Genomic DNA, 13,945 nt, shown 5'->3' with positions numbered 1-13,945 from the left:
CAGGCCAGCCCCCAGCTCACCTTCACCCTGGATGTGGGTTCGTTTTTACAGGATTTGAAATCAAACCGAAGGCCGGAAACCGTCTGAGAAATGGGTTGGGTATGTTGAGTGCCCTGCTCAGCTGAGGGCCAAGTTCATCAAGCTCCCGGGCCGCCCCGGAGAGCGGCAGGTGCAGTGCAGGTGCTCTGGGTCAGCGGCCCGCTCTCTTCTCTCTCACTATGCGAGCAACATCGCTTTTCAGTCTCCACAAGCTGGATTCCAGCAGCTCCCCGAAGTCCTTTAGCCTTTGCGACTGTTGGTGCACAAACGGTCGGAGCAATCCATCGTCGTCCTGAAAATAAAGGGGAAAAAAACGACAGTAGCCTCAGGTGATGGGAGTGAAGACACGTGTGGACTGAGTGGGGTCCCAGGACATTCTCCCAGCGCAGCGGCTGAGAGCTGCTGGCGGACACGCATGAGTCACCCACGTCCTGGCCCCAGGAAGGTGCTGTGAGCAGGGAGCCGTGCTGAGCTGATGCGTCTCTCAGGTTGGAAGGATCTATGTTCCTCCAGTACTGGTCGGCCAAGGACCATGCGGAGCTGGCCGTTCTCCCGTGGGCGGGGGAGGCTGGGCTGCCGTGTCCCCCACCCCAGGTAAGCAGGTGCCTGAGAAGAGGCTGCAGGGGTGCGGGCGGGCTGGAGGGGGACGGTGCTGAGATGGGCGCAGGCACCCAGCCCGTCCCCACGCGTCCTCTCGGTTTCTGCCTCCAGGATCACTCGTGAAATGGCTGCTAAGTACCTTGGCCATTTTCTCCAGCGTGTTTTCTGACCACAGCTTTCTCTTGAAGGTAGCTGTTTAGATATTCGCAGTGAGAAGTAATACAAACAGGCTGTGGCTTCTTTTTAGCTTTTCACCTAAAAGCTTTTCTTTCTTTTTTATGAGATAAACACACAAATGAGTACCTGTGATGTGTTAGAGTGAATATACCTGCCCCAGAAAGCACCTGCCTCTCGAGCCCCTCCCGCCCACCCCTCCACCAGGCACAACCACTAGCCTGAGGCGTGGTAAGCATTAACTTGCCGCCTGGAATGCAGCCCTCAACAGTCTATTTTGCCTGTTTCTTGACCATTTATGGGATCCTACTAGGTGGTTCCTTTTGTGACTTACAGGTCAGCTCGGTCGGGGCTGAGATGCCCCATGGGCCCGTGTGGCTGGGGGCTGGAGTTTGTTTTCACAGCAGGATGGTGTTCCTTGGCGAGGAGGGTGTGCACTGGGGTGTTTTCTAGTTTGCGGCAGCTTCTGGGGTGGAGGGGAGAAGGTATGAACAGCCAACGTGTGTAGGCCTGGGTTTCTCTAGGGTTTTCCAGCCACTTCCTCACTGAACCACAGACTAGGAAATGGTCTGTGTGAGTGTTTTCTCAGTTCTTTCAAGAATGGTGTATGTAAAAAAAAATGGTGTATGTAACAAGTACTGTTCTGGACACATAGGAGAGAAGTGAATTCACTCATGCGTTGGATGTCTTGCAGATGCTTCTCAAAGTTCAAGGCAGAGCCACCTGGAGGGTTGGTTAAAGCGCAGACCCCGGGGCTGCACACCAGGGGTCTGGTTCGGGAGGGCTGGCAGGGCCCTGGGTTTGTATTTCTAAGGCCCCTGATGATTCTGGAGCTGCTGGCTGGGGACCACACTTCGAGAACCTCTGTTTCAGGACACTGAGGCCGAATCCTCGGCAGAACCACTGGACTCTCTGGAGGACAGTGGCAGGTTTCTGGGGACGGTGCAGCTTCAACTTTTATAGGGTAAATGGCAAAAAAATGCTTTAAGTGGCCGTTCCGATTTCCATCCTTTCCAGACTGTCGCCACAACTCGGGCTTTTGAGATTTTTAAATTTTGCCCGTACGGTTGGGTTTATGGTACGGTTTCATTGTGGTTCCAGGTAGTGATTCCCAAACTTCTAATGACATTAAGCACTTTTTTATATATTTATTGGCTTTTTTGGTTATTTTGTGAAGTTCCTATTTAGGTTTTTTGACCACTTCTTTTTTTTTTTTTTTTCCCTGCCGGGCTGTTTCTCCTTTTGAGTGTAGTTCCTAACTCTGGATATTAGTTCGTTGTAGGTTAAATGTGTTATAAATAACCCTTCCGAACTTCTTTTGCCTTTGTTTGGGTATCTGGGCCCAAGTTTACCATATTAATGTCAGTGTGTCCACCGGTGTTTTTCCTGTCTTGTCCCATCATGAGCTCATGGTCGTGTCCAGGCTCTTACCTTCCACGATTGGGTCCTTAGTTGTCACCTGAAAGTGATTTCTGGGTATCCTCTTCGGTAAGACTCCAGTTTCCTTTTTCCTTGTATGTATTCTTAATTCTAGCACCGTTTGTTGAAAAATCCATCCTCTCCTCGACCACTGCATCTCATCAGTCATCTCTCAAGTCCCCAGTCCTGAGTGAATCTGTTTCTGGGCCTTCTGTCCTTTTCATCTGGTCACCTTATCTGATCGGGGCCGAGATGTTACCATCCGTTACAGTAGCATTAAAACAGACCTTGGTGTCAGGTGGGGCCAGTCTTCCCAGGATGTTTTGGGGTCTTGGTCTTGGCCATTCTTCATTTTTTTGATTCCATCTAAATAACAGAATCATCTCGTCAGACCCCATTACATTTGTTTGGGATCACACGGACTCTCAGGGAGCTGTGACTGATTTACAAGAACAAATCTGCCCAACCATGCAGACACGGCATGTTTCGTTCTTTATTTACATCTTTAACATCTCTCAAGCGAGTTTCATAATGCTCTCCATGGGAGTCCATAGTTTTGTGTTAGTTGTGAGCCTGAGTACTTTATATATCTGATACAGTTAGAAATGGCATCTTTTATACAAGGTGGTTCTGTTTGATGCTGTTCTATTCAAACACAGTTAATTTTTAAATACTGATTTTCTTTCCAGCAACTTTGTAATTCCAGTAGTTAATTTTCAGAGTCTTCTGGATTTTTAATTTACAGAAATATGTCATCTGGGAATAAAAACAGAGGCAGCCTGGGGTAATAGGAAGGATATAGACTGTGGGGTGCCCCTGGCTGGGGTTGGGTGTTGGGCCTGCTACTTAACTAGTTGTGTATCTTCACACAAGTTACTTAACCCTTCTGGTGCCTTAAGCCCCTGAACTGTAAAATAAGGCTAATCCTGGTTCCTACTGCAAGGGGTTGCTGTAGAATTGAGTTAGTAACTCTAAAGCACTTAGTAAATACTGTAGAAATATGTGCTATTGTTCCTATGATTTTTTCCCCCCTTTTCAATCTTTCTACCTTGTATTTCTACCTTGTATTTCTTGCCTTGTGGTGCTGGCTAGAGCCTCAAGTCCAGTGGGAAACAGTGGGAAACTTCTGATTGGTGGCATTTTGGACTTCTTCCTGATGTAACATGGAGAGCATTCAGGATTTGCCACTCAGCCTCATGCTTGCTCTGTGTTTAAGATGGCCTTTATCAAATTCAGGAATGCACATTTTATTCCTAATATGCTAAGACTTTTTTACCATGATAAAATGCTGAATTTTATCACAGGCTTTTTCTGAATCTATTGAAGTAGTCATGGTTTTTCTGCCACAGTATCTTATTCCGTTTATAACAATAGCCCAATTTGCATTTCGGGAATGCTCTGCTAATCACAAAGTCAAAGAATGCCCAGACCAAAAGCAGCCGAATGTCCAATGACAGCTGCCCAGAAGAGCCGTGGCCACTCCGTTCAGGCGTCCGCTCCCCTCCTCCCCAAGCTCAGGCAGTGCAGTTCCCTCAAATGCCTGAATTTAATGGAGAAAGTGTCCTTCTGCTCCCGGGCTTCTGGTTACTTACGGGAGGTTTATAATGTCTCAGTCTGAGAAACTGTCCTCTCGCCGCGTTCATGCTTTGGTAGAAGACCTTCAGGGCCATGGCCAGCTCCCTGTCGGAGCCGGCTCGCTGGGCGGACTCGTGAGGACTGTCCCCGGCTGCGGGCAGCTGCGCTGGCGTCGGAGGGACCTTCAGGGTGTCCGAAGGCTTACGTGCTGAGGTGGTGAGAAAAGACAGTATTTGTTTAATGGTCTGTTCCTCCAAGTGCCTGCACTTGTGTGTTGATGGCTTCCCCCAGCAGCATTTACCCAGTGCTGCTGAGACCCTCCAAAGAGACCTTACCCGGCAAAAGGGGGGCAAGTTCTGTATTTTTTAATGAAACAAGATCTAGTTCACTCATTAAAGAGTAAATTTCTTGGAGGGGCACCTGGGTGGCTCAGTCGGTTAAGCATCTGCCTTCAGCTCGGGTCATGACCTCAGGGTCCTGGGATCGAGCCCCACATCAGGCCCCCTGCTCGGCAAGGAGCCTGCTTCTCCCTCTGCCTCTGCCTGCTGCTCTGCCTACTTGTGCTCTCTCCCTCTCTCTCTGACAAATAAATAAATACAATCTTTTTTTTTAAGTGAATTTCTTAGAAATACAAACACACCTCTCAGATGTAGTTTAGAAAGTAAACAACCAGGACTTGGGTCATCTCTCACCTGGTTTGGCAGAAGCAGCTTTCTCGAGTGAATGTTTGAGCCGCACATTTTCCTCTCTCAAGGCTCTGTTAACGTTTCTGAGCAGTTCCGTCTCCTGTTCTAACTTGAGCAACTTCATATAAAGTTCTGATGTCTGATCTGCGGTGGTCTACAAAAAACGCGTCCATTTAGCCTTTGGCTGGATTATTAGCCTTTGGGGACTGGCAGTTTTTACACCGGGGGACAACTAGGTGGCGGCGGGGGTGGTGGCGAGCAGGATTTAAGACACTCCAACACAGGAGGAAATCAAGAAAACACTTGTTACATGGAAGAACTCTGATGATCCCTAAACAGCTTTCCCCCGGGATTTCTCTGTCATCTGCTTGGTCTGTCTGAGTGCCACCTGAATGTGCACACCTGGCTTGTGTCCGTCACTGTGGAAGTTTTCTGGGTGTCCACCATGATGTGGCCTTCACTTGTGACCATGACATCTGGCTGAGAGCAGCTCAGCTGGGTGCAGCCTTCTGCAATGTGGGGAAGACGCCGTCAGGGAAAGAAACTCCCCGCTGCGGTGCCCAGTGTCGCGTGAAGAGATTTAAACTGTATAGTCACCTGTGAGTAGAGCCCAGGGACCCAGGACCAGATGGCTCTTGGCTGTTAAGACCCTGACTCCCACCCTCTCCGTCTGTCCCTCAGTAGCCCCAGAAACACATGATAGCTGATGGAAGGATGTATCACGCCAAAGAGGAAGTAAGGGGGGTACCTTGAAGACCCCATAATTCGACAATGAGAGCATTTGTTTGTAAATAGCTCAGAAACTCCTGAGATGCATTTAAGGCTGTAAATTGGACAGTTTCTTCTATTTGGGGATTCACAGTTTTCCACACAGGCTTGGTATAGAAAGTGCTTGAAAGATCATAAATTCTGTACCTGAAAGAACAGAAAACACCGTTTAAAACCAGAAGGGACACGTTTCTAAAGGAAAGGATCACATGAGCCCAAGAACGATGGCCTGGATCGGCCAGTCGATCCAAGATGACCAGTACCTGCCTGTCACGAGTGCGGCCCCCCACGTCGCAGCTACTTACCGTGAGAAGTACCGCTACATGGAGGGTATTACGTGTCTAACAAAAAGGAAATGGATAAACACTTCGATAAATACTTTCTACTTCAATAATCTAAAAATGTTCATTTTCCTTGTGAGGTGGTGGTTTATTTTTTGTCCTTCAAAGCTTCCCTTGATCACGTAAAATCCTTTCAGCCTAATTAAGCCTATCTGATGTTTCTGCCATATTGCGATACAGTCCTTTTGTTTCCAATTCAAAGCAAAAACAAAAAACAAAGCAAAAAAACCCAGACTATTCCATGTAGATAATACAGCTTTACTGGATATTCTTTCAGACAAAATCTTTGACTCCTACTTCAATCTATGACTCTTCTCAGCACATGTGGCTTACTGCCCAACAACCTTGAAGGAAATGGGGCTTCCACTAAACAGACGAGGAAAAACTCATGTTGGGGCTGGGCAAGGAGAAACTGAAGAAAATTTCATGGTACACTCATATTTGACCCTTGAGGCAAGATTGCCTCCCACCAGGGCCCACGAGGGGGTAGTGTGTGCACACGGCTCCGCAGGGCAGGCCCATACCCCATCTGGATGCCCCGCCCCATGCCCTCCTTGAGCCACTTGATGCCGAGACACCGCACGAGGCCAATCTGGAAATCCATCCTCTTGCCCAGCAGCTCCAAAGGGTCCATAACCACATCCTCATCACTGCGTGCTCTGCAAACAGAGAAGGAAAACATGGGCCACGGGTTAGTCGGGGCCCAACCTGTTAGGATTGTGTGGTCAAAGGGGAGCACTGAGACTCCTCAAGAGATGGCCCGTGTCTCTGAAGAAAAGAGGGGGCATGTTACCAGCTGTGGAATTCGTTCATTCAAGAGACACTCGAGTTCACAGCCTTCTTGAGGAGGAGACAGCAATGCATCCACTCCATGCAACAAATGCGCTAGCCCTGGAGACCTAGGTAGGTTCCCAGTGGGAGAGAGGGGCTGCTACCCAGGGAAAGCCATCTGGCCACCCAGAGGCAGCCTCTCAAGGTGTCACTTTCCTGGACTCTTCACAGTCCAGAGCCAACTCCAGGCCCACAAGTTTGCAAATTTGGACTGCTTTCCAACAGGGACCATTTCTCCCACCAAGCTCACAAAGACTAAAACCTAGAAACTAGAATCCTGCTTTATTAACTTGCCATGAGAGCAACCTAGCAGCTCAGAACCATCCAGCAAACCAGTAGCCCGAGGTAGCCCAGAGACCAGAAAGTGTCATAGAGTCGCAAGAAAGACAGTCGATGGTCAGCTTGGTCCCAGGGTCACAGGACCTTGCAGTCCTCTCGCCCCCTTCCAGAGCCTGTTGCCTCTTCAGAAAGACAAAAAGGCTGCCATGGGTGCCCAGGGGGACTGAGGCCCCAGACCAGAGCCCCTGCCTGCTCGCCCCTTCTCTTAGGATTGATAAGAGACTTGGGCTTTTGTGAAAACTGCCTTAACTGTCTCTGGCCTGAAGAGAGAAACAGAGGAGGCTCCCCGGAGGGAGGCAGAGAGACAATATGGCAGAGTTAAAGCAAAGCCTGTCCCCACAGAAGGTCAAATAACCACCCAGAATGAGGCCAGGCTGGGGAACAAAGGCACCTCAGTATCTACCTTGAGAAAAGGAACCAAAAAAAAAGGATTGGATCCTATACCCTGGATGGAGCAGGGATGAGCTGGAAAACCAGCTTTCCCTTCCGGCTCTAGGGCCTCCTCACCAGGCTCTGGAAAGTTCCAGGTCAGCCGATTTGACCGCCATGGCAAAAATCCAATTAGATTTGGCTTGGCCAAGTCATGGCTGCGTGAGCTCCTTGGGGCACCGAGCTGACCACCTCCCGGGAGAGCTCAGGCATGCTGTGAGCTCTCTGCTGGGCTGACCCAGGACCGGGGAAGAAGGAGACACCCACTGTCCCCCCGGGGAGCAGGGCGTCACGTGGACGTGCAGCACGGCCTCCTCCGTCCCGTCGCAGCTGAGGAACTCCACCTGCTCCTCGAGCTTCATGCAGTAGGCGAGGGGCTGGAGCCAGACGTGAGCCAAGCCCAGGTGCACGGCCTCGACGGGATCCCAGAAAGGGTCATCTTCCCGAGCCACGTGGCTGTCTTCCCCCTCCAGGAAGCGCTGGTAAAGTTCCTCCATGAGGAATTTCCTATTGATAAACTTGGCTTTCGACCAGATCCACACCTGGAAACACATGGATGAGTCAACGGTGTCTGACTTCACCCGTGAACGGGTCGTTCCCCGGATCGTTCCCAACATGCTCCCTCACACGGCCTGGGCTTGGGGGACCCAGAACCATACCACGCTCTCCACAAACTTGGTGCACATTCATTCCTGACCCGTCACTTCAGCACTCCTTGAGTTGCTGGAACTGAACAACTCCGAGGGGATGACAAAGAGCCACAGGCCCTCCCAGGAGAAATGGAGGTTTGAGGCTCGTGGTTCTCGGACGAATGGTCCTCCAGGATGTCCATGTCCCAGTCTCTGGAACCTGCCTGTGTGTTACCTCATGTGGCAAAGGGAAGTCGCTGCAGGGGGAGTCAAGTTTACTTATCAGCTGACCTTCAAATAGGGAGATTCGCTTGGGTTATCCACGTGGGCCCCGTGTGATCACGTGGACCTTAAACGTGGAAGGAGGAGGCAGAAGACGCGGTTGGAGAGACGGTGGCCGGAGCTGGGGCAGGGAGATGCCACGTGGCTGACTTTGGACATGGAGCATGATGGCCGTGAGCCTGGGAAAGGAGGGGTCTCCGGAAGCTTGAAGAGGCAAGGACACAGATTGCCGTCCAGCCTCCAGAATGCAAAATTGCTCTGCCAGCACCTTGGTTTTCATGCAGGGAGGCCTGGGCTGGGCCTCTGGGCTACAGAATAACAAGGTGATAAACGTGTGAGCTCACGCCCCTGAGAGAGCCTGCCACGGTCTCCTCACTGGGTGAGGGTCACAGCTGCTGAGAGGACAGAAGCATAAGATGCAGAGCGGGGAGGGGCATGCAAGTGAGATGGAATGTTCTGGACCATAAACGTCCCATCAGAAGTGGTTACCGGGTAAACCGAGCAACTCCTTGTCTGAGAACTTGGAAACAACTCCACAGACACGGTGTTCTCTGAGTGTAATGTGTCTTCAAAAGAAAGAACATCTTCCAGACCCCAAAAGACTTCTTTCTTTTCTTGTCTGCCTCGAGTGCAGTGAGGAACAGCCCCGTCCTCCGAGCGTCAGCGAGGCTCTATAGGACTGGCAGGGGTGACCGTGGACACAGACTCCCTGGCTAGAAGCTTTTGCCTGGGAGCTCCTGAAAAGTGAATGCAGCCGGCCTTTCCGGTGGACACTTCCCTCTCCTCCCACGGCCCCGGCCGGCCCCTGCATTGGACCCCCGAGAGCTGCACTGGGGGTGTGCGAGGGGCCGGCGTCTAGCCTGCTGCTCTGGACTGAGTGTTAGGTCCCGCCACATCCATACATTGAAACCCAAACCCCAACCCCAGGTGCGATGGGATGAGGAAGCGGAGCCTGGGGGAGGTGACTGGCCCAGGAGGGTGAGCCCCTCACGAATGGAATCAGCGCCTGACGAAGCAGGCCCCAGAGCCCTCCCAGGCCCCGAATGCCACGTGAGGACCCAGTGAGAAGGTGTCTGCTCTGACCCGTGCAGCCGTCCTTCACCAGATACCACATCTGCCCGTGCCACGATCTCGGGCTTCCAGCCTCCAGAGCTGTGAGATTTGTGACGAGAAGGGACAGGGACGTGTCTCCCTTCTCTCCTCACCCCAGGGGGTACAGAGGAGGCCACCGCAGTGCTGGTCAGAGGCAGAGACAGAAAAATGTCTCAGAAGTTCAGGCTCTGGCCTGGGTGGCTCAGTGGGTTGAAGCCTCTGCCTTTGGCTCAGGTCATGATCCTGGGGTCCTGGGATCAAGCCTTGCATCGGGCTCTCTGCTCTGCAGGGAGCCTGCTTCCTCCTCTCTGACTGGCTGCCTCTCTGCCTACTTGTGATCTCAGTCTGTCAAATAAATAAAATCTTAAAAAAAAAAAAAGTTCAGGCTCCAGTCTGGCCTGGCTCAGATTGGCTCCCTGGGCCCTCCCAAGCAGGGGGCCCGTCGAGCTGAGACTCTGTGACCCTGGTGCCTGGCAGGAAACACACTCACAGGCCCCTGAGTATCCATTTATAACTCTTTCCCTGTGACATTGCACAATTTTAAGAAGATCTCGACAACTTTGAGGGAACAAGCAGAAGGGTGAGACCCAGAGAAGGACCATTTCATTGCTTGGTACAGCAGATGATGTACAGTGATGGCTGGTCCCCACCGCCAGCGGCACGTTTGCCGACTCTGGCTGCCCACCCAGACGCCCCCGGAGCATTCGGGGCTCGTCTAGAGAGACGGGCTGAGGAGGGCACGTTGGGCTGGAGCCAGAGGTCCCGGGGTTGCTCCAAGGGCAGAAATACGTAATGGACGCCAACGGAGCACCCCAGTCTTTTCTGTTGGGCAGAGAGAAAGGCAAGGGGTCTTAGGTACCTGAAGGGGACCCTCCTGGCAGTGAGCAAAGGCAACCATGGGAAAGGATCGGCCAGGCCTTTTCTGGAATCTTAGCCGGCGTGCAGAGTTTCTCACTTCTCCAGATGGACACCCCTCTCTGTCTCTCTCTCCTGCTCTGTCTCGCTCGCTCGCACACAGACACAACCATCAGTTGGCTAAACTCTCAGGCTCCCTTCTGGTACTCAAGACTTCAAGTCATGTTAAAAATAGGGCAGCTGGGTAGCTCAGTCAGTTAAGCATCTGCGTTCGGCTCAGATGATGATCCCTGGGTCCTGGGATCAAGTCCTGCATCAGGCTCTCTGTTCAGTGGGGAATCTGTGTCTCCCTCTGCCTCTGCCCCTCCCCTTGCTTGTGCTCTCTCTCTCTCTCTCAAATACATTAAAAACTGAGAAACTATTCAACAGAAAGTGCCCAGTGCTGGTGGTTGGGACAGTCCGGGACTTGGTGCCATGTGGGAGAGGCCCAGGAGGGAACCACGGAGGAGGGTCCCCTGTCCGCAGAGTCCCAGCTCACACTCACAACACGCGGTGTCCCTTCACTGGGACTCTACAGGCTGTAGGGGCCGAACTGACCTCTGTTCCCGGGAACGCGCCTCAGAAACGCCGTCCCCAGAGGCGTCCTCACCTCATGAGTCCTTTGGTGTGTCACCTTCACCATGACCTCTTTCTGTAGGTCGCAGCCCCTGGAGTCCAAAGACGCTAAATTCTTCACCTGCAGTTCCATTCTGAGTCCCTGGTAAGAGAAACACTTTGGCCTCAGTCACCCCGCATTTCCGCACCATCCCTGCCCTGTCTCTGCCTTTTGCTGACCCTCCCGAAGTGTGCGAGTCTCTTGCAAGTTTCCTGAGGACTGGGGTCCTGTGTCACCAGGGCGCCAACCCGCACGCAGGTCCTCTCTGGCATAGAAAGCTTCGGGGTGCCGGACCCAGAGAAACCCCACTGGAGGGCGATCTGGGATGGGTGGTTCGGCGGGCAGGCACTGGTCTGCGGTCCTGAGGTCTGGGGCCCTGGTGGCTGTGGCGGCCTCGGTGGCCAGAGGTGGAAGGACTGGTGAGTTCTGGGTGTTGACCTGGGTTCTGTCACTGGCTCACGGTGGGGTCCTGGGTCCTGATCTCTCCAGGTCCCCATGTCCCCATCCGTATCACGGAGCCGGCCGCGGCGGTGGTGCGAGGGGCCGCGGACCCTGTTCTCAGGGGCCCTTCCTGGACCGGGTGCTGGACCGTCCTCTAGCTCTTACCTTCTCCAGCTCTTCGCCCATTTGGTTCGCTTCCGCCACCAGCGGCATCAGTTTGACATAGTCCTGGAACACAGCCAGCACGCTGGGGTCTGCGTTCCCGTCCCCACAGCCCGCGGCCCCTAGGAAGAGAGCACGTGCTCCTGAGCGCCGGCCTCCTGTTCTGGGACACTTGTCAGCCACGAGGGAATTCATATGCTCCTCCTTCGTTTGATTGTTCATCAAATGTCTGCATTACAAGCATGTAACTTAAAAAAACAAAAACCAGGGACACCTGGGTGGCTCAGTTGGTGAAGCGTCTGCCTTCGGCTCAGGTCATGGTCTCAGGGTCCTGGGATGGAGCCCGCATTGGGTTCCCTGCTCAGCGGGGAGTCTGCTTCTCCCTCTGCCCCTCCCCCTACTCATGCATGCTCTTTCTCTCTCAAATAAATAAAATCTTTAAAAACAAAACAAAACCAAGTGTGGAGAAGAACCACCACCTGACTCTCTTAAATGCTGACTCATCTCAACCCGTGAATCTGAGGGGCATCCCACAGGAATCTCCCCGCCTCTGGTTCCCATTCGTGGTCTCGGGGTCGTCCTTGACCAAAGTGGCTTCAGATTGTTCCGGGAGGCAGGTAGGGAGCATTAAACAGGGTTGGCCCCGTGAAGGTCTGGGGATTCCTCTGGAAGCTGCAGCTGGCCCGACAGGTAACATATTGTTATTTCCGTTCCTTGGGCGGCTTGCAGCTGGGGTTGCTGGAGATGGGGGCACGGCCGGTCCCCCCCGCCGCACCCAGGCTGACGCTGCCTTGTGTCAGCGACTCTCAGCTCTTTAGGGATTTCCTGCCCACGGGTCCACACCGTGGCCCGCGGCGGCCTCGAGGTCTGGCTCCCCAGAACTGTCCCCAGGCTGCCTTGTTGAGGACCCAGAGCCTTCACAGAGGCCGAGTGCTTTCCACTGGGGGCTGGGGCTTGTTACCCCTCGTTGCGCCTCTGGCCCTGGGCTGGGGAGGCAGGTGGGCATGGGTAAACGGAGTACGTGGCTTGGTACTCCAGAGCCTTGTCCATTTGGGTCAGGAACTGCAGCGGCAAAGGATAAGGAGGTGAATCTCACATCCGATTATTTTGCTAAAATTCGGAGGCAAATACTCTGGCGTAGGGAAAAGGGAGAGACTGGCATGCACGTGGGTACATCCCTTGTGCCCCGTCCATGGTTTTCAGGCATGTTCAGACAATCTTGTGTGCTCCAGAAAGGGGTCGGTCTGGCATGTATGAGCCGCTCCTCTGCCTGGAGACCCAGCGTGGCACAAAGCTCTCCGTGGAGGGCCAGTTTGCCCAGGCTCCAGGAGAGCCGGGAGCAAAGCCACCCCAGGCCAGGGTGTGGGAGACGGGAAAGTGCTCCAGAGCCTCCCTGACTCAGGGAAGGACACCATCAGAGCTTCGAATGCCCTTGACTTTGAGGAATCCCAGGTTATTGTTGGGGGGTGGCAGGCAGGTTGAGAGCAAAAGGAATATCTTACTCAGAAACCCAGGGCTGGATTTTCTCTAGCAGGGCAGGATCCCCAGGACTAAGAAGCCCATCTAGAACATAATAGGAGCTCAGCTAATATTTATCGAATGAAGGAAGATACAAATGAATGGATGGACAAGAGAAAAAAATCCCAGTTAGAGCTGAGAGTCTCACACGGATAAATAGATAATCAAGTAAAGCAGTAAGTAAACATTTAAATGTGATAAATGTTAGGAAGGAGATGGAGTTACATAAGAGAGTAACTAGATGAGACCAAGAAAGGGGGAAGATCTATCTGAAAGGTAAGATTTCAGCTAAGAGTTAAAAGCTGAGAATGAGCCAAAGCAGCAAGGAAAAACAAAGCAACAAGTACAAAGGCCCTGAGGCAGAACAGGGCTTGGTGTGTCCTCCAGGTAGCAGCAAAGAGACCAGGGAGTTTCAGAGCGAGGTAAGGAGAGAGTGGTATGAGATAAGGTTGTGGTGGACTGTATAGGGCCTTCAAAGCCGTGGTAAGGAGTTTGGATTTTATTATTACACTGAGATGTTGATGAATATTTTTCAGCCCGAGAGTAACAGGCAAAAGAGGTCAGTAGCTTACATGGAAATGGTAGCACAAGCAGATGGAAGAAAGGTGGACTGGGTCATGAAATGAGGGAAGGGAGGAGGCCTTGGGGCTTGAGCCATTCGCAATGTGGTGAATCCTGGGTATGAAAATGGGGTGCCGTGAGTGGTGGAGACGTCCGTGGGACGTGCAGGCCGTGGTATCGAGAGGGCAGCTGGATGAAGAGAGCAAGGAGCAGAGCTGCTGAGGGTCATTTCCATAAGATGGCGCTGAGCACTGCGAGAGGCGGGATGAGGACCCGGGGAGCACCCATCTGGAGAAGAGCCCCAAGGTCCAAGCTCAACATGGCTCAGATGAGGGGGAGCCAGGGAAGGGGATGTGGGAGAACCAGCCTGGAAGGAAACCAAGAGGGCATATTGTTCCAAGAGGAAAATAGTTCACAGGGGAGCGTACTCAGTGGTGTAAAACGTTGCCAAGACCTCAGTGAGATGGGTGTGGACAGGTGCCTACAGATCTAGAACACAGAGTACGCAGCTTCCAGGAATGGTCAGGACGGAGGCCAGCCTGGAGGAGG

At 52.6% G+C, this 13,945-nt stretch overlaps 1 protein-coding gene across 1 annotated transcript in view; it reads right to left on the bottom strand.

The window, feature by feature from the left end:
- Window positions 1–190: 190 nt before the first annotated feature.
- LOC123927632 (kinesin-like protein KIF28P) overlaps window positions 191–13,945 on the bottom strand; it is a 60,373-nt gene continuing 46,618 nt past the window's right edge. The window contains exons 15-23 of the mRNA XM_045982306.1: window positions 11,321–11,439; window positions 10,709–10,816; window positions 7,469–7,743; window positions 6,121–6,261; window positions 5,242–5,402; window positions 4,896–5,002; window positions 4,500–4,647; window positions 3,825–4,015; window positions 191–331 (exon numbers count right to left, since the gene is read on the bottom strand). Of these exons, the coding sequence (XP_045838262.1) occupies window positions 191–331; window positions 3,825–4,015; window positions 4,500–4,647; window positions 4,896–5,002; window positions 5,242–5,402; window positions 6,121–6,261; window positions 7,469–7,743; window positions 10,709–10,816; window positions 11,321–11,439 (1,391 nt within the window). The remainder of the gene's footprint in view (window positions 332–3,824; window positions 4,016–4,499; window positions 4,648–4,895; window positions 5,003–5,241; window positions 5,403–6,120; window positions 6,262–7,468; window positions 7,744–10,708; window positions 10,817–11,320; window positions 11,440–13,945) is intronic.

Source organism: Meles meles, chromosome 17 (genome assembly GCF_922984935.1).
Source record: "Meles meles chromosome 17, mMelMel3.1 paternal haplotype, whole genome shotgun sequence".
Taxonomy (NCBI): domain Eukaryota; kingdom Metazoa; phylum Chordata; class Mammalia; order Carnivora; family Mustelidae; genus Meles; species Meles meles.
Note: the sequence above shows the minus strand (reverse complement) of the source record. Positions and strands in the feature narration are given on the sequence as shown.